This window comes from Protopterus annectens, chromosome 7.part1 (assembly GCF_019279795.1).
Source record: "Protopterus annectens isolate FY-2018-M chromosome 7.part1, PAN1.0, whole genome shotgun sequence".
Lineage (NCBI taxonomy): Eukaryota > Metazoa > Chordata > Ceratodontiformes > Protopteridae > Protopterus > Protopterus annectens.
Genome location: NC_056740.1, coordinates 428,860,963 through 428,884,443, shown reverse-complemented (window position 1 = coordinate 428,884,443; position 23,481 = coordinate 428,860,963). Strand labels below are relative to the sequence as shown.

The 23,481-nt window shown below is 43.9% G+C and overlaps 1 protein-coding gene across 1 annotated transcript in view; it reads right to left on the bottom strand.

Moving 5' to 3' along the window:
- Positions 1 to 23,481, bottom strand: part of NISCH (nischarin) — a 1,490,316-nt gene that overhangs the window by 997,557 nt on the left and 469,278 nt on the right. The window contains exon 5 of the mRNA XM_044078886.1: positions 11,097 to 11,260. Within this exon, the coding sequence (XP_043934821.1) occupies positions 11,097 to 11,260 (164 nt within the window). The remainder of the gene's footprint in view (positions 1 to 11,096; positions 11,261 to 23,481) is intronic.

Genomic DNA, 23,481 nt, shown 5'->3' with positions numbered 1-23,481 from the left:
CCTTGAGGAGGATGACTTCACCTTGTCTGGTATTCCTGATTCCACGCAGCTATACAAATGCTCATAAAGTACTTTGGTGTAGGTTTGGACACATGTGCCAGTTCCTACGGAGAAAGAGAGGGCTAAGAAGCTATTTATACCTTCCCTTAGGAGGTTGTAATCAGCTTTGGAGATGTTTTTGTGTTTGACCATAGCTGGGGGGTGGTGACTTTGAAATTGACTGCCTTGTGGTCGAATCTTACCAGGGATGATGACATTGTAGGGATGCTGCAGTGGTTACTCATGTTGGTTAATACCAAGTCTAAGATATTTCCACCTCTTGTGGGGGTGCCAACCAAGTGGTCCAAGGTATTTGCTTTGACGAAATCAAGGACTCTCTGGGCATTTGTATTTTGGCATGAGTATTTCTTCCAATCTATGGTTGGATAGTTAAAATCACCCAGTATCAGGGTAAAGGGTTGAATCTTGACAGATTCGAAGAGGTCCAGATAGGTGGAGTGGGCATCTTGAGTCAAAGTTGGAGGCCTACAGCTAGCTATGATTTGAATAGGGGTCTTGCCAGTCGTTAACAGCACCTGGAGTATAGGGGTCTTTATCAATTGTTAACTGCACCTGGAGTGTTTCCTGTGCATCATACTGTTTGACCAGCCTATATTGCAACACTGCCTCCTTTTGTTTTGCTGCGATGAGTAACCTGATATAGCTGCGGTGCTCTCTGCAACTTTGAACCAGGTTTCTGTGACTGCACACATCAACTTCTTCCAGGGTTAAGAATGCTTGCAATGAGGGCAGTTTCATGTTTAGACTCATAGCATTAACAGCACGACCTTTAATTTACGTTTTGATGAAATTTTCATGTTGGTAGTTTTGACCTCATGGAATTGCCTAAAAAAGGCACTATGAGGGAGGCAAGAGCCTTTGCCACAGACAGATGCAGGCCATCTCTAGTAAAGCATCAGGGTTTGTCAATCATGTCATCCTAGGCTGTCAAGTACTGGATCCCCTTGGAATGACACCAGAAACTAAGCCAATTGTTAAAAGTCAATCACTTTCTGTTTGTATTGAGGCATCATTCTGGGTGATGGTAGAATGCTGCTTAAGATTAAGAACATACTTGCCTAGGACACATATTCAGCGAGCTTTATCGTGTCTCTTTTCATATAGTCCAGGGAGGTACATCTCAAGTCATTCACTCCAACATGGACTATGACAGAGTCATAACAGTACCTGTTTAGTGACTTGAGTGTATTGGCACCTAACAAACAAAGTACAGTTATGAACATTTAGCATAAATGTAGATGTTCGAGTGTATTCACTGTTGGAGTCATCACATTTGGGTTATCCTTGCCAGGGTAGCCCTCTGCCGCCCCGAATACCAGAGGCTTAGTATTTCTGTGTCGGTTGCTGTCGCTTCAGGACTGACGTCAGGTCGTCAGGAGTATAAAGTAAGGCAGCCAATGCCATTGCATCAGTTTTTCTTTCCCTAACCTGTCAGGAGCCCCCAAGCAGGAGCCAGGTTCTGGTGGAAGAACCCCACCAGTAGAAAGTAAATACCAATATATCCCTTGTAAGAGAAGAAAGGGGGATGGAGGGAGGGAAACCAGGACTGCAACAGTGAATACACTCGAAAATCTACATTTATGGTAAGTGTACACAACTATACCATGTTCTTCTGTTGCAGTCATCACATTTGGGTTGATTCCCACAGCTGAGGAAATGGGTGGAGGCAGTCAAGGAAACTAGGGGCTGGCTAGGATGCCCTGCAAGACTGCAGAGGCAAACCCTGCCCTGGATTTGGAGAAGAGAGGCAGCTAGTAATATTTGGTAAAAGTGTGAACAGATGTCCAGGTAGCAGCCTCCAGGATGTCCCTGGTGGGGACCCCTCTGAGGAAAGCTGCAGAGGTGGAGACTTCTCTGGTGGAATGAGTCCTGACCCCCTTGGGGGGAGGCTTTCCATGTTGTTTACAGCAGAAATGGATGCAGTGTGATATCCATTTGGAAATGGTTTGTTTGGGGATGGCTTTGCCTTCTGCCCCTGCAGCAAAGCTAACCAGCAATTGATAAGACTCTCTGAAGGATTTAGTCCTGTCTAGATAGAATCTGAGCTGTCTGTGCACATCTAGACAGTGCAGGATCCTTTCCTCCTTGTTCTGGGGATTAGGAAAAAAGGTGGGCAAAAGTATGGATTGGTTGAGAGCCACACTGGATACTACCTTGGGCATGAAGGATGGGTTAGGTCTGAGGGACACCCTGTCATCATGGAAGATGATGAAGGGTTCCACAGCCATGAGCGCTTGCAGCTCAGAAACTCTTCTGGCTGAAGTGATGGCCAGAAGGAAATCTGTCTTCCAAGAGAGAAATTTTAGTTCTGCAGATGAAGCTGGTTTGAAAGGGAGAAGGGTGAGGTTAAGGTCCTAAGCTGGGGCTGGTGCTCTTCTGGGTGGCCTCAAGTTGCTAGCTCCTCTTAGGAACTGTTTGATCAAAGGGTGTGAGAAATGGGGCTGCTCAGTGGGGAAATGAGCAGAGATACAGGCATGAATTTTTATAGAGGAGAAAAGAGAGGCCACTGTGTAGTAGGTCAGCCAAGTAATCCAGGTTGAGAGGGAGGGAGGGCTGTGCCGTAATGGCTCCCTTAGCCTGGATCCAGGTGCAGAAACTTTTCCATTTATCAGCATAAGACTTTCTGGTGCTAGGGTATCTGGCCTCACATATAACATCTGGAACCTGTTTACTGAGGTTGGCAGATTGTTCAGGGGTTAGGGAATAAGCCAAGCTACCAAATTGAGTGTCTGTAATTGGGGATGCATGACTTCCCCTTCCCTCTGGGTCAAGAGGTTTGGGATCCAAGGAAGATGCCATGGAGGTAATGGGGACAGGCTATGCAGCAAAAGGTACCAGTGCTGCCAGGGACAGTCTTGGAGCTATAAGAATGGTCCTTGGTTTTTCCTCCCTTATTTTGAGCAGCACCATGGGTATGAGAGGTAGGGGAGGAAAGGCATAGACTGATTGACCCAGGGGAAGGACAGGGCATCCACTTTCCAAGCCATGCAGTGATGCTCCCTGATGCAGAATTTGCTGAGCTGATGGTTGATGTGGGAGGCAAACAGGCCAACTGTTGGGGTTCCCCATTTCTGAGTTATTAGGGTGAAGGTACTTCTGTTGAGTCGCCACTCATGTGGGTCCAGACGATTTCTGGTTAATTGATCTGCCAGAGAGTTGAGACAGCCTGGTAGGAATTGTGCTAACAGGTGTAGTTGCATGGCAGAGGCTGTGTGCCAAAGGTTCATGGCCAGCCTGCATAGAGGGTAGGAGCGAGTCCCTCCCTGCTTGATGTACCACATCACAGTGGTTCATAGGTTGGTACTAGGCTACTGGCCCTACGGCCTATGCAAGCCTAGCCATAACAATTCCCTGACTATTTCTTCCCACAACATTTACTTCCCTGGACCCCTGTCTAGCAGGGTGACTGACATGATCCCCGGGGTGAATTTCCTGTCTCCCATCCAATCATCAAGGTTCCTTTTGAAGAGGGCCAAAGAGGCGCTCTGCTTGACATGTATGGGCAGTCTATTCCAGAGCCTATGGAGTCTCTGGATCAGGAACTTATCCCTCCAGCATATTTTGTTCATTGTGATGACCAGGTTTAGATCCCTGGAGCGTGTGGCTCTGCGGGATTGGGATTTCTTTAAGTTTAGCATGTCCAACAGCTCTGGGTGTGACATGGCCTTGCATGTTAAGCAGAGATCACCTCTGAGTAGACAATATGTGACTGAGTACAGCTGGAGTTGTTTTTAGAGGGTCAGCATAGGGCATCTGCTTTAGGCCTGTGATTCCTTTAGTGATGTATTTCTGCAGACTTTCCAGTTGTTGCAGATGTCTTGAGAGGTGCATACCAAATGGGGCATGATGGATCTAATGAGGAATGAGTACAGTGGGACAATTCATTTTTCTGGATGAAAAGCCCTTAGTTATGAGGTATGCCACATAGGATTTCCTGACTGTTGTGGTGATGTCTGTTTTGCTTAGGAGAGCCCCTGGAGAGAGAAGGGGCTTGAAAGCTATCAAGGAGTGCTGCACAGCCATCATCTCTTTTTGACTGATGTGCAGAGGGATCTGCTGTGGCCTCCATTGGTCCTGTATGCACCTGTTGGCCAGGTATGCACCCTAAGCGTAGTCTGATGCGTCTGTGGTGAGGGTCTGGGTTGCGGGGGCTGGGGAGAAAAGTAGTTCCTTTTTGTGGGGCATGCTGTTGCCTACCAAAGAAAATCTTTTCTGAGGCAAGGAATTACAGGTAGAAGAGTTTCCAGGTCTTGAGTGTGTTGACACCAAAGGCTCTTTAGGAACCACTGAAGTTTCCTCATATGCAGTCTGGCATATGGAATGAGTAGTATGCAAGATGCCATGAACCCCAGAGCTTGCAGGATCTTCCTTGCAGACAGCTGGGACCTGGTGGCTAGTTGAGAAAAGTAGGCTGTCAGGAAAATGTGTTTCTCTGTAGTAAGGTATGCCATCTGGGATGCTGTGTCCAGACTTGCTCCCAGGAAGATTATGCTTTGGGTGGACACCTATTTAGACTTCTTCTCATTGATTGTTTACCCTAGGGAGGATAGTTGGGTCTTTACAAAGACCAGGTGCTTGAGCAGCTTTTCCTGGCTGTCTGCCTGAATAAGACAGTCGTCTAGGTATGGGTAAATCTGAATATTTCTTTGTCTGCAAAACGCATTGGCCGGAGCCAGACATTTTGTGAAAACTCTGGGAGCAGTAGATAAGCCAAGGGGAAGCACAGAGAACTGAAAGTGTTGAGATCCTGTCCTGAAACAGACATATTTCCTGCTTGATTCCTTGATAAGAATGTGGAGGTAAGCCTCTTTTAGATCCAGGGTGGCTAGCCAAGCGTCCTTGGACAACATGGGTAGCAGCTGTTGGAGGGTGAGCATTCTGAATTTTGGGATCACCAGGAAAGTGTTTAGAATAGATAGAGGATGGGGTGCCAGGTGCCCTCACTTCTGGGCACCAGAAAAAGTCTGGAGTAGAAACATTGGACTATCTGTTCTGCAGGAACATGCTCTACTGCCCTCATAGGGAGCAGGGAAAGGATTTGTTTTGAGCCTCTGCCCACTGGTTTGGTGGTAGATCTGGGAGCCCTTTTGGGGTTGGAAGGGTGTGGAAGGGAAATTTGCATCCCTGAGACACAATGTTCAGAACTCAGTGGCCCTTGGTAATGGTGGCCCAGGTGCTTGAGTGAAAGGAGACTTTTCCTCCTAGGGGTAAGTGATGGTGGGCAGAGGGAAGGGGTGGAGGAGGCGAGTCATTGTGATTTCTTACCATAAGGGGGTGGCTTAGAACTCCCTGGTTTTGAAGTGGAGGCAGTCCACTGCTTAGATCTCTGCATTCCCTGGGGCTGCTGTCTGGGGGGGGTCTGCTTCCATGGGGCCTAGGCTGGGCCGGTTTACTGGGAGCAGGAAAGGACCAGTGTTTGGAGGGACAAAGCCTGCTGAACCTAGGGGGCTAGACCTGCAAGAAATCTTTAACTGTTTGCATAGATTTTGCTTTTTCTTCCATCTTTTTTAAGGCCTCTTCTGCCTTAATGCCAAATAAGTTATCTTTGTGCAAGGGGGCAGCCAACAATTTAGATTTGACAGTCTGGCAGGGGCTGTTCCTTAAGTCATGCATGCCTTCTAATGAAAGACCCAGTGACTGTTGCTCTGCAAGAAGTTTCTAGGGCGTCAGAACCACAGTGCAAGGTGTGTTTAGTTACTTGACTTGCAGAATGCATCAACTCTTGTAACTCTTTAGATTCTGCCCAAGCAGAAAGAAAGACATTTTTTGTTTAAGGAGTTCCAAGGTATGTTGCTGAAATGTCAGCATATGGAACTGACAAATTCAGTGCCCTGATAGCAAGAGTAGCTGAGGTGTATACTTTGTACCCCATCTGTCCAAAGCTCGGGAAATCCCTGTCTGAGAGGGTGGGATTCTTAGCAGAGGTTGCTTTAATTCCTTTTGGCCCTTGAGAAATTACTTCAGGGTCAGCTGTAGGATTTTTAAAAAGATATTTGTGAGAGTTAGGGACTCCATAGTACCCATCTGGTTTTCTGGGAGCAGGAGGAAGGGCGTCAGGAGTTAAGCTGGATTAGAGGAAAACATCCTTCACAACATCCAGGACTGGGGGGAATGGCCAAGGGTCTGTGTTGTGGAAGATCTAGGAATTCCCCCGAGTCTCTTTTTAGACTGAGGGTAGTCTTGACTCTCCCATTGGAAATGCTCCCTTAAAGTATGCAGGGTTTCCCCAAAAGAAAAATCCTCTTGGGGAGAGGCTGAAGGAATGGAATCCTCTGCATCAGAATCCTCATAAGTGGAGAGAGAGGTCACATGTCTTCATATTCAGATGCATCAGATTCATCAGAGTTTTGTGCAGACAAAACTACAGGTGACAGAGCTCTTCCTTTTGGAGGGGGTAGCTTGGCTTCCCCTGATCAGCATGATAAGGTCTTCTGCCATTTTAAGCATTTGAGACTGAGGCAAGGTAGCAGGCGCCTGAGACTGGGTCATCAGCTTCTTGGGTGTGGTTTGTACCCTGGGCCTAAGAAACTCGGTAGTTTTAGAAAGAACGGTAGTTACAAAAGAAGACATTGGTTTGTGTCGAGATTCGGTAGTGCGAAGGACTTCCTCGGAAGCCGATGCCTGCTCAGCGGCTTTGGACCCATCCAAGGTAGAGACGACCGCAGGATCCTTAGTCAAAGAAGAGTTTTGTGGGTCTCTGTAGCGGCCTGCGAATCAATAGAAGCGGGCATCAGGAGCTGCAAAGGCACCTCACTGAGTACTGGAGAATTGATAACTAGCTTAATGGAAGCGCTGTCAGTAGGTGTGGACCTGGGCGGTCTGTCTCTGTCTTTATTTTTATGTTTTTTGGAAGATCTACTGTCAGATGACTTACCGAAGCCATATTGGAATTGGAGGACTAAGTGAAAATATCTGGCTACAATAAGGGCCGGATGATGGATTGTTCTGGCGCTGAACAAAGCACAGAAGCGACAACGATGGACATCGTGGTCTGGGCCTAAACAAGTGATGCATTAAGAGTGGAAGTCTGTGTGGTATTGGCTTTCCACAGCCGAGACAGTTATTAACTTTTTCTGACATTGGTTAGTGCAAGAAAAAAGGATCCCCAATGGGGTACTTAGCTTTAGAAGACTTCAACTTCAATTTGGTAGACGAAAACTCAGGTAGCAGCCGACCGGCACTCGTGCAAACTGCTTCTGCTTTGGGCTCCTCTGCAAGAAAGATTGATGTTATGGCGTCGGCTGCCTTACTTTATACAACTGACGACCTGATGTCAGTCAAGTGACAGCAACCGACGCAGAAATACTAAGTCACAGGTATTCGGGCCGGCCGAGGGCTACCCTGGCAGGGATAACCCAAATGTGATGACTGCAACAGTAAAACACAATCAGGAGGAACTGCTGAAGGGGAGGGGAATTCCACTTGCAGCAGCTCAAAGTACCTTTTTTGGGTGTCTGTCATTTGGGATGTATCCTATTTAAAGTAATCCTTCATCTTGGTGATGGTCTCACCAAAAGTAATGTCCTCAGGGGGAGAATCCCCTTCCATAGATTCCTCATCAGGAGAGTAATATTCTAGGGGGGAGGCAACCTGGGAAACGTAAGAAATGGACTCTTCTGAGGATGAAAACATTCATGTTCTTCTTCTTCTCTGGCTTGAGGGGTCGTGGATGGGAGGGGAGAAGCAGAGGCAGGCATAGGCCTTGAAGAGGCAGGGTGGAGGTTGCTGAGGCTGAAGGCCTGCATAAGAGAAGAGGTGAAGGCCTGCCAATCTGGTGTGACTTCTGAAGAGGTGGAAGTATGTTTATTTTTTTGCTTCAGTTTGGCCGGGGGAGGAAGTATAGAGAGGCCTGGGGTCGGGTTTGGACAGCAACACATCCGTCTGGATGCCTGCCAGAGGTACCACCGAAAAAGGTTCCCCCTAGACATAGACAGTCGAAGTCTGGATAAGCTCCGTGGACGTGCCGGTCGTCGGCTGCAAAACTGCTTCCACGAGGGATGTCGTTGCAGTCGACATAGCCTCCGAGCGCTCCTCAACCCCTAGAATAGCAGTTGATGGGGCTTCGGGAAGCAGAGCAGGTGAAGAAGGCCTAGGAACCCTGGCCTTCTTGTGCGAGGGTTCAGATGTGGCCTCCAATGTAAGATCCATCCTAAGGGATAACTGCTTAAGGAGCTGGTTCTCCAGGTAGAGGTTTAATGCAGCTAGATGGCTGCGTAAGGTCTTTGGCACAAACGACTGACAAATATCACAGGAAGAGTGATCATGTTCCCGGCCTAGGCAAAAAACACACCTGTCATGGGCGTCTTTATGGGGTATCTGGCACCCACATTGGCAATTTCCCTTTTTCCCCGACATCAGCTAAAGGCTACAACAACTAAGCGTTAGCAAGAACAATCATCAAAAATTAGAAAATTAGAAACCCAACGAGTAACTTATCTTAGGATGCGACGTCTGTGGAAAAGCAAATGCATGATGCGAATGTCGTGTGCGGCTGAAAAGGTTGGAGGATTGTGCGTACCAGACATCACATTTAAGGCCCTTGGTTTATGGCCCTATGTGTGACGTCCTACACACACTGCATTAACCATGCTGAAAGCTTTTGTATAGGAGCCGATGTACGAGTCACCTGAGGGTATGAAATCCCACACCTAGAATACTGCAACATAGGAATAGAAGGACATCACAAGTGCTATTAAGGGAAAATTTGTAGATGGAATACCTCCAAAAGGGTTAAAAAAATATCCAGCTGAAGCTTTGGATGCAGCAGACCTGTATCTAGATTATGCTATGCAATTTTAAGGTTAAGAGCACAGTAAAAAACTGACAATGAAGCAAGGATTGATCACTTTTAGTCAAAAGAACAGAACTCACAGTATGAAATACAGTTAAACAGTAACTAAATGCAATTAAACAGTAATGAATGAATTGCAGTAGATAGCAATGAATTACAGTTAATCAGTAGACAGTAGCTCACAATCACACCAGTAAAAGACAGCACAAATAAAGCAGCAATTCAGTAGAATACGGTCATCAATTTAATGATGACAATTGAATGCAATGCCCCCCCCTTTGGTATGTACTAACCAGGCATATCCAACAACTGGAATGCCCACAGAGGTTCCTCACTAAAAGAATACAGGGCATAGGTAACATGTCCTATGCAGACCATCTCAAGGCCCTATCCATGTATTCAGTTTCCTACAGGTTACTGAGGGGAGATCTACGCCTGGCATACAAGGCATTGCCAGACCTCACTCTGATGGACCTCCTGCATACCCACAAACCAAACAGTACCAGAATTACCTGCTCTAAAGACTTAAACCTTGCCTGTGATATAAATAGGACCTGCTGGACAGACCCAGTCTTTCAAACAGACTCCACATCCTTGTGAAGCAAAGTTCCTCCCTAACCCAATTCAAGTTCAACTTGGACAGTTTTATGGGGAAGAGGAAATTCATCCCTGGTTTGGCACCTATATCTGCAACAGACAAAGGCAGACTATGAATGGTTCATCTCCCAGGCCCCTGCTTACACTTATCAAGGGTATCAGAACTTGTCAAAGATTTGGGGTGCATGGCTAGACTTAAAAAGGCCCTTGTGATCATTACAACAAACGCCTACGAACCTACATCCTTGTTTGGGGCATACTTGTTCACTACTTTCATTTCCTTCCATTTAGTCTGCCCTACCAAAGAATCCATCTTCTCTCTCCATTTTTTTGCACACTTTCAGTCACTACATATAATCACTTTTGAAAAAGGCTGGCCACTGCTCTCCTGCCACCTCTGCTTTATTGTCCATTTCTTCCTGGGTACTGTGGGCTCATGATCTTCTCACCCTCTTTTACTTGGTCTCCTGAAGTAGTACCATGTCCCACTGCACTGTTCTCACTCTGCTGCGTATATACTTTTTGCCCTCATGAGCAGGTGTAACGCCACCTCCAGGTTACATGGCATCTGTGGTAGGACGTACAAAACAGTTTTAGTTGAAAAAAATGCATACTGTGTTAATTAACTGACTTGTTGTGTTGTTGACAATTCAGGTTTTCAATGTTTTGCATCATCAACCACTACAACTGTATGTGATAGCATATGTAAAGCTTACTACGGTTTTGTGCTGCATCACCACAAAGCAACTGTGGACTTCAAATGGAAATGGAAGTGAACTCTCATCTCATGCCAGATGCAGGGAGATCAGTGCATCGTACTGTTGAATCTCAGCACTGAAAGCAGATGGTAACACAGCTATCTATACCCTTCTGAAAGACTTTTCCTTGAAAGGAATTGAACAGGCAATAAAAACGTACATAGAGATATCCCTTTGACGTGAAGCCCCTCTCCTCCTCCATTTTCTCAGGCAGTTGGCCTTGTGGTGAAATTTCTGCAGCCAGGAAGCCACACACTGCAAGCCATCATTTTGTGGCAGCAGCAGTTCACAATCCTTGGACAGGAGGGACAACACTCAATGGCTCCAGCAAGACCATCATACTCTGCTTGAACTGCAAGGTCTCTATTCTCTACCAAAGTTTGCATAGGGAATTTCTTAATCAAATACCAGCCCCTCTCATAGAAGTCTGTATCCCCAGAAGTCCCTACCAGTGGCACAAGTTTGCTTCTAACCTCAAGTCGCCAGCTGCACAGATGGACATCCTGTCTCTGTGCCATTAGGCTGGTGACCAAACTGACAACACATAGTTGGGCAGGACTTCCCAAGAGGGAGCACTTCATACAAAACACAAAAATTGCCCCTTCTAGACTCTGCTACACATCTCCAGGAAGTCTCATAATAACGGATTATTCCGGGTAACTGTCAGGTGAAATAAACATCCCTATTTTCCAATAAATTATTGCAGCAGGCCCTGATGACAACAACCCTTATTCGCCATGACAAAAGGAAGGCAAACGGTAGGTCCTAAACTGCATGGAAACTCCAATGGGAAATAGGGTGAGTGGGTGTAAGAAAATTTAAAAGTATGACACAATCTGTTGTTTAGTTCTCTCAATGAAAATCAATAGGACTTGATCTTTAAAACCTACCTTTAAATATCTAAGTCGGCAGGTGAAATCTAGGATGTGGCCCAGGTCAGTCTTTGCGTCATTGTCAATGTTAGTTGGTTTTGCTTGCCGCAGTTGCTGAGTGATGGCATAAAGCTGCAGGGGCCTGATCTCAAAAACCTCTCCTAATACCAAAAGCTGCTCTCCTAAAAAGTGGAGACAGTATAACAAAAAAAGGAATTCAATAGGTAACAACACTGTAAAAGCTAGCACAAAGACTAAATGTAATAGCTTGTTGTTAACAGACGAACTGTACTAGCAGACATTTTAGCAGTTACTAAAGTTTATGGCAAGGTGATGGTCACTGTTGATGTGATACACCCCAACCCCATGTAAACAATGGTGATTTATTTACTATTTCCAGACAGCAAGAGTTCACACTTCTATTGACTTCATACAAAGGAAAAATACATTTTCTAATATAGAATTATTTCAGTCGATGTATCAAAGGCCAACAAACAAAAATCAGTTTAAAAACAGTGAAGCATTGTTCAGTATACAGCCACTTGGTAAAGACAACAAATAAATTATACTATGAACAAATACTTTTCCCTGCCCCAAACACCAATCAAAACATAGTAAATCCCTCATGACACAATACAAACAGACCCCCAGCAAAAGTCTCTACTACTCCACCTATGATTATCTGATGTCGAACATCAAACCATGACTACCACTTTGAGATAACCCACTCTTTGCTATCCAGCCTACTAAAAAGGCCCTTTCTCATAGAAACCTGGTGAGTCTCCCCCACTGCATATACGTGCTGGCTCCTCCCCTTTCTGCTTACACAGTTCTTAACTTGAACCAATATTGTGCATACTGACTAACTCCTAGTTCATTTAATCTTTAAGCTGCATTTGCCACAAGAGATACAGGACCGGATCTTAAAATACCCTGCCTGGCTCAGCTCCTCCAGGAGTGGCAAGACAAAAGAAATTCCTGAAGTTTCCAAGAAATCAAAAAAAAGGGTGAAAAAGTACCGTCAACTGGCCATTTTCAACTGATGACACCGCAGCAGCTAATGGAAACCCTCAGATGGATCAAAAGAAAATTTGAAGAAATACTGCTAGCCACATATATTTAAAGATATGATTTTGTTGTCCACCTTGCAGAAGACAAGACCCAAACTCTAGTCTTCAATGACTCAGACTAAAACTCTACCAAGAAGGAATTGGATAAAATGATTAGAAAAGCATTATCAGCCAAATTACGAGATGCTGATAGGGCACATGCAGAAGATTTACTAATTTATTATAAAAAATTTAAATACTTATCTAATTATTGTACAGAATAAATACTTACAAAAAAAAATAAAAACAATGAACAAAAATAATGCACTCTAAGGATGCTTTCAAAGTTTACGACAGTACATGGCAGATTTAAATAATTTAAACTGAACAGATGATAGTTCTCAGATCTTCTGAAGGAAGCATGCAACTCACGTGCCTGAATCAGGGAAGGCAGCAGGTGCCAGAGGAATGATGCATGGTAAGCAAAAGATAACTACCCTAAATATTCAAGCAAAGTGCTCAGAATAACCAGCCCCTCCCCTGATAACCTAAGAGTCCACTGTCAGAACACAAGAAATCAGACGCTCTACTTTCAAGTAGGCAGGACTGAGTTTGTGTGTGAGTGTGTGTGTGTGATTCTGTCAGTCAACAGCAAGGTTTTACAAACTGATCTGGCAGAGCTCAGCAGTCACTGCAAATCCTACAACACAGGAGCAATATGCAAAAATGCAACTGCCTTCAATAACCTCAGCACAGAATTTTGCAGATGTGCAAGATCTGCAACTGACAGCCCAAATGAAAGCCCAAGGTAAATAGCATCACAGTAGTCTAAATGACACACACATGCAAGAATCACGGTTTCTAACATAACAGACGGAATGAAGTTCCAGATCTGTATGTTATAGCTTAGCTGAAAATAACACGTCTTGATGGCAACTGACATCTGTCCCTTCATTGTCAACCTGCCATGAAAAAAGTACAGTTGTAAGTTATTAGATGTCCTACTGATGACTGCTGCAGTATTCCAATACTGATGGGTTACCTACGGGAGATAACCTAATGTCCAGACAGTATACCAAAACTAAAACCTTCCATACTGTCATACATTTGACCCAAGCCCATGGGCATAAGAGTATTTAAACAGACATAGAAGCACTCTCTGCCAGGAGTCCTGGAGATGCACGAGAAAAAAGTAATAAAACAAAATAAGGTCAGCAAAGAGAACAGGAACAGGAAACTGGTGAACGCATGTCCATGGAAAACATATGTTGGGGAAATTGTAAGACAAGAACAGTAACCAGTAGGATATCATCTCGCATGTATGTTCTAATACAACTGCACTATGTCCTTCCTTAGATCACTGTTGCCGTATTCTAATACTGATGTGCGACTCACAAAGCTAATCAATTTGAAAGGGTGTATGGACTAGACAAAAGGGGAAGCTGTCAATCAACCATGAAAGCACAGAGCTAGCAAAGAAAGTTCTAGATCTAGAAGAAGCATCTACTCTATAGTGTTTTATGAAAGGATGTGGTTGCTTCTAGAATCGCTGTGAAATCAATTCCCTTGAAGAAAGCTCCAGAAGAAGGAGAAACCTCTCTAGTGGAATAAGCCTCAACTGCAGATGAGGAATTACCATGATGAGAATGACAAAAGGAAATAGATTTTGAGATCCAATTAGCAATAGTCTGCTTACAGATCAGATTGCACAACTTGCCTTCGTAGAAGGATACAAAACATTGATCGATCTTCCCAATGTCTTTAGTCTTACCCAAACTGAATTTCAGTTGTCTGAGGACATCCAAAAGTGCAAGAGTCTTTCACCCTTGTTCTGAGGGTTAGGAAATAAAGCAAGCAAATTAATAGCCTGACTGAGACAACTCATTAACCGCATTTAGGAGTATGAAGGAAGGGCTGACCCTAACAGACATCCTATCCTTATAAAAAAAAATATGGAAAGGAGGTGAGGCCATAAGAGACGGAAGCTCAGGATCCTTTCTGGTGGAGGGTAACGGCCACAAGCAAAATAGTCATCCCAAGTACTGAACTTCAGCGTTGCCAAAGTTGTCAGTTCAAATGGTGGCTAATAAGGTTTTCCAAGAAAAAAACTGAGATCCCAGGCAGAAGAAATAATCCTCCTAAGAGGATTCTAGTGAAGGAAGCCTTAGCCTTTTTAGAAACTACTTAACCTCAACTCTAGAAAGCAAAGGAGGATTAAGGGGCATACATGCAAAATGGCAGGTTAGTGCACCTTGACAGAATAGGCTAGGCCAGATGCTATGAGCTCACACAAGCAAGAACAGTAGGGAATCCCTTTTAGGGTGGGATTCTCATTCTTTTTATGAGACAAAAAAACATTTTCCATTTTAAGATACAAGACTTCCTAATGATAGGTTTTCTCACCTCCTAAAGAATCTGGAGCACAACCTCAGAAAACTGGTGTCTGAAAAGAGAGAGAATTCTATCATCCAAAGTTAAGGTTGATAGCCTGAAACATGGAATGAAGCACAGAACCCTTTTTCTGTGTCAGCAAGTCCACTTTGTGTTATGAAGCAGAGAGTCCTTTTTCTGTGTGACCAAGTCCACTTTGTGGGATGAAGCAGAGAATCCTTTTTCTGTGTGACCAAGTCCACTTTGTGGGATGAAGCACAGAACCCCTTTTCTGTGTGACCAAGTCCACTTTGTGGGATAACTTGCGACGATGATCCCTGGCCAGATGATGAAGGGGAGACTGGTGCTGCCTGGGTCAAAATGGCCTGCCCCTCAGGATCTTCAGCACAACTCTGGGATTAAGTGAAATGGATGGAAGGCATAAGGGAACATTCCCTCCCAAAAAAGGACATGGGTGTCCATCTCCCAGGTCTGGGAACAACAGATCCTGGAGCAAAACAGTCTGAGCTATCTGTTCTGAGTGGAGGCAAAAAGGTCGATTTGAGAAATACCCAGTTTGTGGACTATGTCCAGGAAGACCTCCCCATTTAGCACCCATACATGAGGTTCTTCTATAACTGCAGTGGTGGTGCTGCGGTAGCGTTGTCACCTCAAAGTAAGACGTCCTGTTCGATTCTCAGCTAAAGCGTCTTCTGTGTGGAGACATGCATGAATGGGCGTACCTTCGTTGAAGGTTGTGCAACAGGGCTGGCAACTCGGCACATAAAAAGCTACTGCCAATCATTAGCAGACCGGAGTTCCGCTGTGGCGACCCCTAACCGGGAAAAGCCGAAAGACACAACAACAACAACATGAGGGTCTTCTATGTACCTGCGTAGCGAATCTGCAAGAACACCTTCCTAGGAAGGAATGTAAACCACTAGTAAGAGCAGAGTTGCTTTTATACCTTGGATCCAAATCAAGAAGTTAGTCTGCAGAGCTGAATAGGACTTTGCCCCTCCCTCCTTGTTGATGTAGTTTAGTGTTGCCTGTGAAAATGTTGAGGGCCCTGGATTCCAGCTTGAATGAGAGCCTTAATCCTTTTACTCTGATGTTCTCCCTCCTTTGTTTGATGGTCCACTGGCCCTGGACTGTAAGGAGAGCGTCCATGCACACCAAGCTATATCTGATGTGTGTGAAGTTCACAAGTTGGAACAGTTGGTTTGAAAGGGAAACCTGGATTCAGCTAGCCTGAAAAATCCACCACTGCAACTCATTTCAGAAAAGGAAGAAGGCAGATCTGAGTACTGAATGAGTGACAATGCAGACACCAAAGACACTTATCACTGGCTCTTTCTCATATGGGGGGTCTGAAAGGAGAGATGATTAAATCGGCAAGAAAAGGAGAGTGGTATTGCTGGAGTTAAACTCATCGCAAGTCTTGGACAGTACCTTCACCACGTAATAGACCCAGTTTTCAAAAAAAATCTCACAAAGATGATGCTAATAGCATATACCATACAGAGAGAGAGATTAAAAAATAAAATAAAAGACAGCTGGATGCACAGGTCCTAGGATTAAAAAGTGCCCAATCCTAAGTATGCACTGGTACAAGGACAGGAAAAAATGGCAGTGTAAAATCAAGATGCAGAAACATTCCTACAATGGGGTTAGGAAACGCTCGGGGGGGGGGGTGATGGCCCTCTACTGCAGAAGGAAATAGCAGTCTACAGAAACCACAAATGCTGACAGGCAAAAAAAGCCGTAATAATGACAGAGTGGACTACTGAGGACAAGGAAAAAATGAAGTGTTGTTACTATTATGCAAGAAGCCCAGAATTTCTAGATAGAAGTCATTTAGAAAGATTGAGAAACAAATTAGAGGAAAGAAAAATACTTACACAAGAAAAACTTTCAAAAGCTTCAAATAAAAGTCTGTGTTCATTAATGCAACAGACCCATTAAAAACATTATATAGACAAAGAAACTTTATGTTACCTGGAAAAAGAAGAGACATAAGAAGTGTGAAAATACAAAAAACAAGACCCAGAAATTTTTGACAGATATAAAAAAGAAACATGAACAAAGAAAAAAAAAGACAGAGATCTGGTACGGTGCAATATTTATACAAAGGAAGACAGCCAAACTAAGTAATGTAAAAAATGCAAAAAAACCCCACCTCCAAACATACTCGAAGGGATTTGGATGGCGCAGTGGTGCAGCGGTAGCATTGTCACCTCACAGCAAAAGGTTCTTGAGTTTGATTCTCGGCGGGGGTGCCTTCTGTGCGAGTCTGCATGTCCTACCTGCATTCGTGTGGGTTTCCTCCGGTTTCCTCCCAAGTTACAAAGATGTGTGTCTGGAGAGTTTCTCCCTGGCCTATGCTGAAAACTGGGATCGTTCCAAGTCGGACTTTACCAGTAAACAAATGTTAAATAAATAAATAAATATAGTGTAGAAAATCCAGCGCTGACCATGTCTAAACACGATGGAACAATGAGCCCCCAAGATTAAGGAGAAACAAGTGGAGTGGGAGGTGAATAAGTATGGACATGGGACAGAAAAAGAGATCCGATACAGTGCAATATTTATTCAAAGGAGAAAGCAAAACTGAGCAACATAAAAAAGCACCACCAAAGATATCTGAAGAAAAATACAAGCAAAGGCACCAGGATATGGAAAATTTTGCAACACAGAAAAAAGATAACAATAAGGGATAGTAGAAAAGAGGATTAGCAAGAAAGAAGTTAAACAAATAGAAACTGAAGTTATGAATTATCTGAAAAGTAATGGATTTAGTGTAGAAAATCCAGCATACGTACTGTTGCAGTACAATGGAATAATGAGCTCCCAGATTAAAAAGAAACAGTGGCGCAGGAGGCGTCTGCAGCAAGTGTGATATGAAAGTGATACGAAAGAGGGGTACATTGAGTGATTGCGGTTATTTGACTGCTGTCTCACTACATCTCTACATTCTTTTAATTCTTTTTAGGTGACACATTATGTGATGCAACGCATTGTATGATGATGTGTACTGGAACATAGGTTCATAGGTTGGTACTAGGCTATCGGCCCTAGGGCCTATACAAGTCTAGCCATAACAATTCCCTGGCTATTTCTTCCCACACTATTTACTTCCCTGGACCCCTGTCTAGCAGGGCGACAGACATGATTCCCCGGGGTGAATTTCCTTCCTCCCATCCAATCGTCAAGGTTCCTTTTGAAGAAGACCAAAGAGGCATTCTGCTTGACATGTATGGGCAGTCTATTCCAGAGTCTGGCAGTCTCTGGGGCAGGAAACCATCCCTCCAGCATGTTTTGTTTATTGTGATGACAAGGTTTAGATCCCTGGAGCATGTGGCTCTGAGGGATTGGGATTTCTTTAAGTGTAGCATGTCCAACAGCTCTGGGATTGACATGGCCTTGTATATTAAGCAGAGATCGCCTCTGAGTAGACGATATGCGACAGAGTACAGCTGGAGTTTTTTTTAAGGCTGTCAGCGTAGGGCATCTGCTTTAGGCTGTGATTCTTTTAGTGAGGTATTTCTGTGGCCTTTCCAGTTGTTGCAGATGTCTTGAGAGGTAGATACCAAACGGGGCATAGTATTCTATAATGGGTCTAATGAGGAATGAGTACAGTGGGACAATGACCTCCTTTTTTCTGGATGAAAAGCCCTTAGTGATGAGGTGTGCCACATAGTAGGATTTCCTGACTGTTGTGGCGATGTGGTTATCGAAGGTGAGACCACTGACCACCTGTGTCCCTACGTCTCTTATCACACTTTCGGTGTTTAGTGTACTGCCACCTATGTGGTAATTCATGGGTACATGGTTTTTCCCAAAGGGAATATCTATACATTTCTTGGCACTGAGCTTGAGCCCATGGCGCTGGCACCAAGCATCCTGTTTCTGCAAGGCCCTTTTGTAGAGTATCCACATCTTTTGGAGATTCAGTAATGGCCCCCAGTTTGCGGTCATCTGCGAACTTTGTTAGCCAGAGTCCCTTAGTGTTGGCCTGTACTTCAGAGAAGTAGATACCAAACAAGAGCGGTCCCAGGACTGAACCCTGAAATACTCCACTTGTCTGGAGCTGGATTTGGAGTCGGCTACTTTTACAGTCTGGGTTCTGTCAGTAAGCCAGTTGGCAACCCATTGAGTGATGTATGGATTAATGCCCAGCTTACTAAGTTTATCTATGATTCCAGAGTGGGGGATGGTGTCAAAGGCTTTGGCGAGGTCCAGATAGGCTGTGTGGACCACCTTACCCTCGTCCACAGCTCTGGAGACTGATTCGAAGAAGTCAATCAGGTTCAGGAGACAAGATCGGCCCTTCACAAACCCAAACTGGGTGGGGTACAGTGTTTGAAGGTTGCCAGTGTCTTTGTTTATAAGTTCCACGATAATACGTTCCATGGCCTTGCAGATCAGGCTTGTCAGACTGATGGGGCGGTAGTTCCCAGGATCCAAGCTGGATCCCCCCTTGTGGAATGGGATAACTGTATCTGTGCGCCACTCAGTGGGTACGAAGCCTGAGGTGAGGCTATGATTAAACATGACACTTAGGTGAGGTGCCATTTAATTTTGTAGTTCATGTAGTACACAGCCCAGGATGTCATCTGGTCCCATGGATGCTGTATTCTTAGCTTTGGAGAGTTTCGAGTAATTTCAATGAAGTCATTATATTTAGTTGTAAAACAGGTTGTGTCTTCTGGAATATTCCAGTAAAATATTTAAAAATTGCAGTGTCATTGTATTTGGCAGGATCTGCTGTTCCTTCTGGGGCAGGTGGCCAATGCCTCAGAATATTCTAGTAAGATCCAGTCCAAACTGGAAAAATACTGATTCTCATAATTTGTGGTAAACAACTTGGTTATATTTAGCTGGGACTCTCCACACTCTGGCAGAAGCTTCATGTTTACACTGGACACACTGCCCAGGATAGATTTCTTGATGAAGACTCCTGCCAGACTGCAACAGGGCCTCCCAGTCGAGACTTGAGACAGGAAGAAATTTTTCTCTTTATCAGTGATGTATAACTTTCTTTAAATGTATTGTCTAATACTATTTGACTTTCTGTCTTAGTTAAACAGAGTTTACTTAGTTTTCTGTTTTGGTAAAGCCTGCTTAAATAAATTCTTTGGTGTATCGTGTATCATTTTGATCCTGCTTATTGGGCAATACAGCAAGGGAAGGAGCTGGAAACAGTGGCAGCTTTGCCACTTTCACCGTTGCTGGGTCATGGGCCAATGAGCTCCCATATGAAACAGTAGCAGATGAAGCAAGGTGCATCTATAGAAGACATGCCATGGGAAGACGTTCTGGAACATTCTGTAGGATACCCAGTGGAAATGGAGAGCAAAGAAGGTGCTCTGAATCTAGAAGAAAATTATCTAAGGGAAAAGCTGTTTGATTTAATAGAGATGGATAGCCATATTAAAATCGATAAAGAAATAGATTACAGAAAGTAAAAAGACCAAAATATTACAAGCTTGGTAGAATAGATTAACATAATAATTAGAACTATTAAGAGAAATTTTTGTGACATAACAGAAATAAATACAATATATCTTAGTCCAGCTAAACTAACAAATAAAGTCTTACCACAAAAATATAGAGCAACACCAGAAAGGAGCGGAAGAAATAAAATGCTGTCATGGAAGCATTGAATAGAAAACTATAAAGCAATTTACACAAGTATCACTGTTAGAAGAATATGAAGAGGGAGCAGATCATCAGAAAACAGATGTGGTTAAAAGCAATGTAGTTTCAAGACAGACCAGGATCTATCATACACTACTGCAAAGAATAATAAACTAAAATTATCGGCACAGGCAGAAAAACTTAGAAGATATCCAGATAAAGATAAACATAAATATGGGAACTGATGAAGAATCAGCAAGAAAAACAAGCACATGTGAATAAAAAACCCAGTAAGGAGTACTTCAGAAGACTAAAACAAATACTGAAAACTGCACTGGCATCTAGGAATAAAGTCCAAACTATAAACCAATTTGCTCTTCCTGTTCTAACTTGCAGTTTTGGGGTGACTGACTTGCCCCAAAAGGTAGTGGATCAGTTGGGCAGGAAAAGAAAGATGCTTAATGCTCATCAAATGATTTATAAAAGTCTGTGTATACCAAGATTATATATTTTTCGTTCTGAAGGAGCTAAGGGACTCCTCAAAACTGATTACATTTACAGATCTGCAATCACAGGATTACATACATATCTGCTGACATCACCAGATCCAAAGTTTTAAAACATGAGACGAGAAGTCTAAGATAACTTTGCTGCTTAGTTTGGCAGAAGCATTTTGGCATAGAGTAGGAATGTAAATCAAAAAGTAGACAAAAATCATACAGCAACTGAATGTGCCAAAAACAAAATAAAGAATACAAAGAGAAAGATCAGATGAGAAGAAAGGAAATGTGGAAAAAGGCATAAATATTGTGGTGCATTACAGCGATACCTAGAAACAACCTCATGTCGATCAGGATTTGACACAAGAATGGTTAAGGACTGTTGAACTGAAACCAAAAGATGAAAAGTTAATAATAGTGGCCCAGGACACTGAATTTGTGGGAGAAACAGACAAATGTAGGTTTTGTAAAATGAAATGGAAACAGCTGCACACCTTGTTGTAGGGTGTGATACACTAATAGCAGAAGGACTGTATACAAAATGATGTTTACATGACATGGAATCACCCATTACAAACAGTTCAAAAAAGAGATGTGAGAAAACTAGGTATAGTAGTCCATAAAAAGACAAAAGTAGCATTGATTATTGCAATTGCTACAACAAGTGATTGAAGTGTCTTACAAATACAGAGAAAGAGAGACAGAGTCATAAAATACCAAGATTTGCAGGCAGGAACAAAAGCAAGGTGGAAGATATCCAGACAGTTCCAGCAATAGCAGGAACAACAGGTCTAAAAGAATTTAAGTCATTTTTAGATATGCTACTGATATATGAAACTCTGATCGAAGTGCAGTAGGAGTCAACTGTGTGCACATTGCAGGTGCTGCAAAGAGCCATTTGGCTAGCGAAGAGTGAAACAATACTAATTTTATGAACTTTAATCATACCCTGACTTAGGAATGGAGTCCATTCCTAAGTCTGAAGGAAGAAGAGACTGAAAAAACATGGAGAGAGTCTGAACTTTATCTTGTGGGAGAAAAGCTAGGATATGTTGGATGCACACTCTGCAATCCAGTAAAAAAACAGCTCCTCGCGGAATTAAAGCAGACTTCTGCAAAATCAGCGTGAAACCCAGCCTCTGCAGAAGAAAGATTGTAAAGCTGAAACAACAGCAAGTTTCATAGGCGGTGGCCTTGCTGAGGAAAGGTCATCTGGGTATGGAAATATCTGAATTCTTTCAAGTTCTATAAAAGGCAATAGCTGGAGCAAGGCACTCTGTGAAAACCCTGGGGACTGCAGATAACCAGAAGGATAAAACAGGGGACGGAAAGTGTTATCATAGGTTCATAGATTCATACTAGGCTATCTGCCCTAGGGCATTTATAAGCCTAGCCAGAGTGTTTGGCTTTAGCCACCCATTTAAATTAATTTTGCTATGCCCTTTTTCAAGGTTAGTATACTGTGCCTCTGTGTAACAGTGACACAGAAGTGATACCCGGGGTAAACCTATGCTCTCCATCCACTCATCAAGATTCCTCTTGAAGAGGAAATGAGAACTCTGCCTAACCTGGACTGGGATTTTATTCCAGAGTGAAGGGAGCCTCTGGGTTATGAATCTGTCCCTCAGCATGTCCTATTTATTTCCAGTGCTGAGGTTCAAGTCTCTGTGGCGTGGCTCGATGGGATTTGGATTTTCTGAGGTGCAGCATGTCCATTAATTCGGGTTGGACATGGCTTTATCGTCAGGCACAGATCGCCTCTGAGCAGGCGGTATGCCACTGAGTAGAGCTGGAGTTTCTTTAACTGGGCAGCATATGGCATCTGTTTGAGCCCTTTGATACTCTTGGTGAGGTACTTTTGGGGTCTTTCCAGTTGCTGCAGGTGTCTGGTAGGTACATCCCAAAGGGCATTGTGCTCAATTATGGGCCTGATGAGGAATGAGTAAAGAGGCACGATGACCTCCCTGATCTAGATGTGAATCCTTCATGATTAGGTGGGCTACATAAAATGTTTTTCTAACCACTTTGGCCGTGGTTGTCAAATGAGATTGCTATCAACGTGGGTCCCCAGGTCCCCATTTACTTCTTCTGTACTTAATGGATTTACCATCTATGTGGTAATTTGTGGGCACTGTTTTTGCCAAAGGGATGACTATACACTTTTGGCGTTTAGCTTGAGGCCATGGCTCTGGCACCAGTTGTCTGTTTCTATGAGGCCCTTTTGGAGGATGCTTGTGTCGGCTGGAGAGTCGATTATGGCGCCCAGTTTGCAGTCATCTGCGAACTTGGTCAGCCTGATCCTTCGATGTTGGCCTGTACCTCCAAGAAATATATACCGAACAAGAGAGGTCCCAGGCCTGAGCCTTGTGGGGCGCCACATGTAACTGGTTTGGAGTCTGACATGGCTCCAGCAATTCTAACCATGTGGGTTCTGTCCCTTGAGCCAGTTTGCAATCCATCTAGTGACATAGGGTTTATATTTAAGCTGGTGAGCTTATCTATAATGCCAGTGGGGTATTATGTCGAAGGCTTTTGCGAGGTCCAGGTAGGCTGTGTGGACCACCTTCCCCGTCAATGGCCTTGGTGACTGTTTCAAAGAAATCGACCAGGTTTAGAGGCAGGATCTGCCCTTAACAAAGCCAAACTGGGTAGGATCCAGTGTCTGTGAGTCCCCAATATCTTTTATTTATGAGGGTCCCATGATGATCCTTTCCATAGCACACAGACCAAGCTAGACAACAGGCTTATGGGCGATAGTTTCCCAGGATCCGTTGAGGCACCACCTTTGTGGAGGTTGACCACTGTTGCTGGTATGCCACTCTTTGCAGAACATATCCTGTAGTA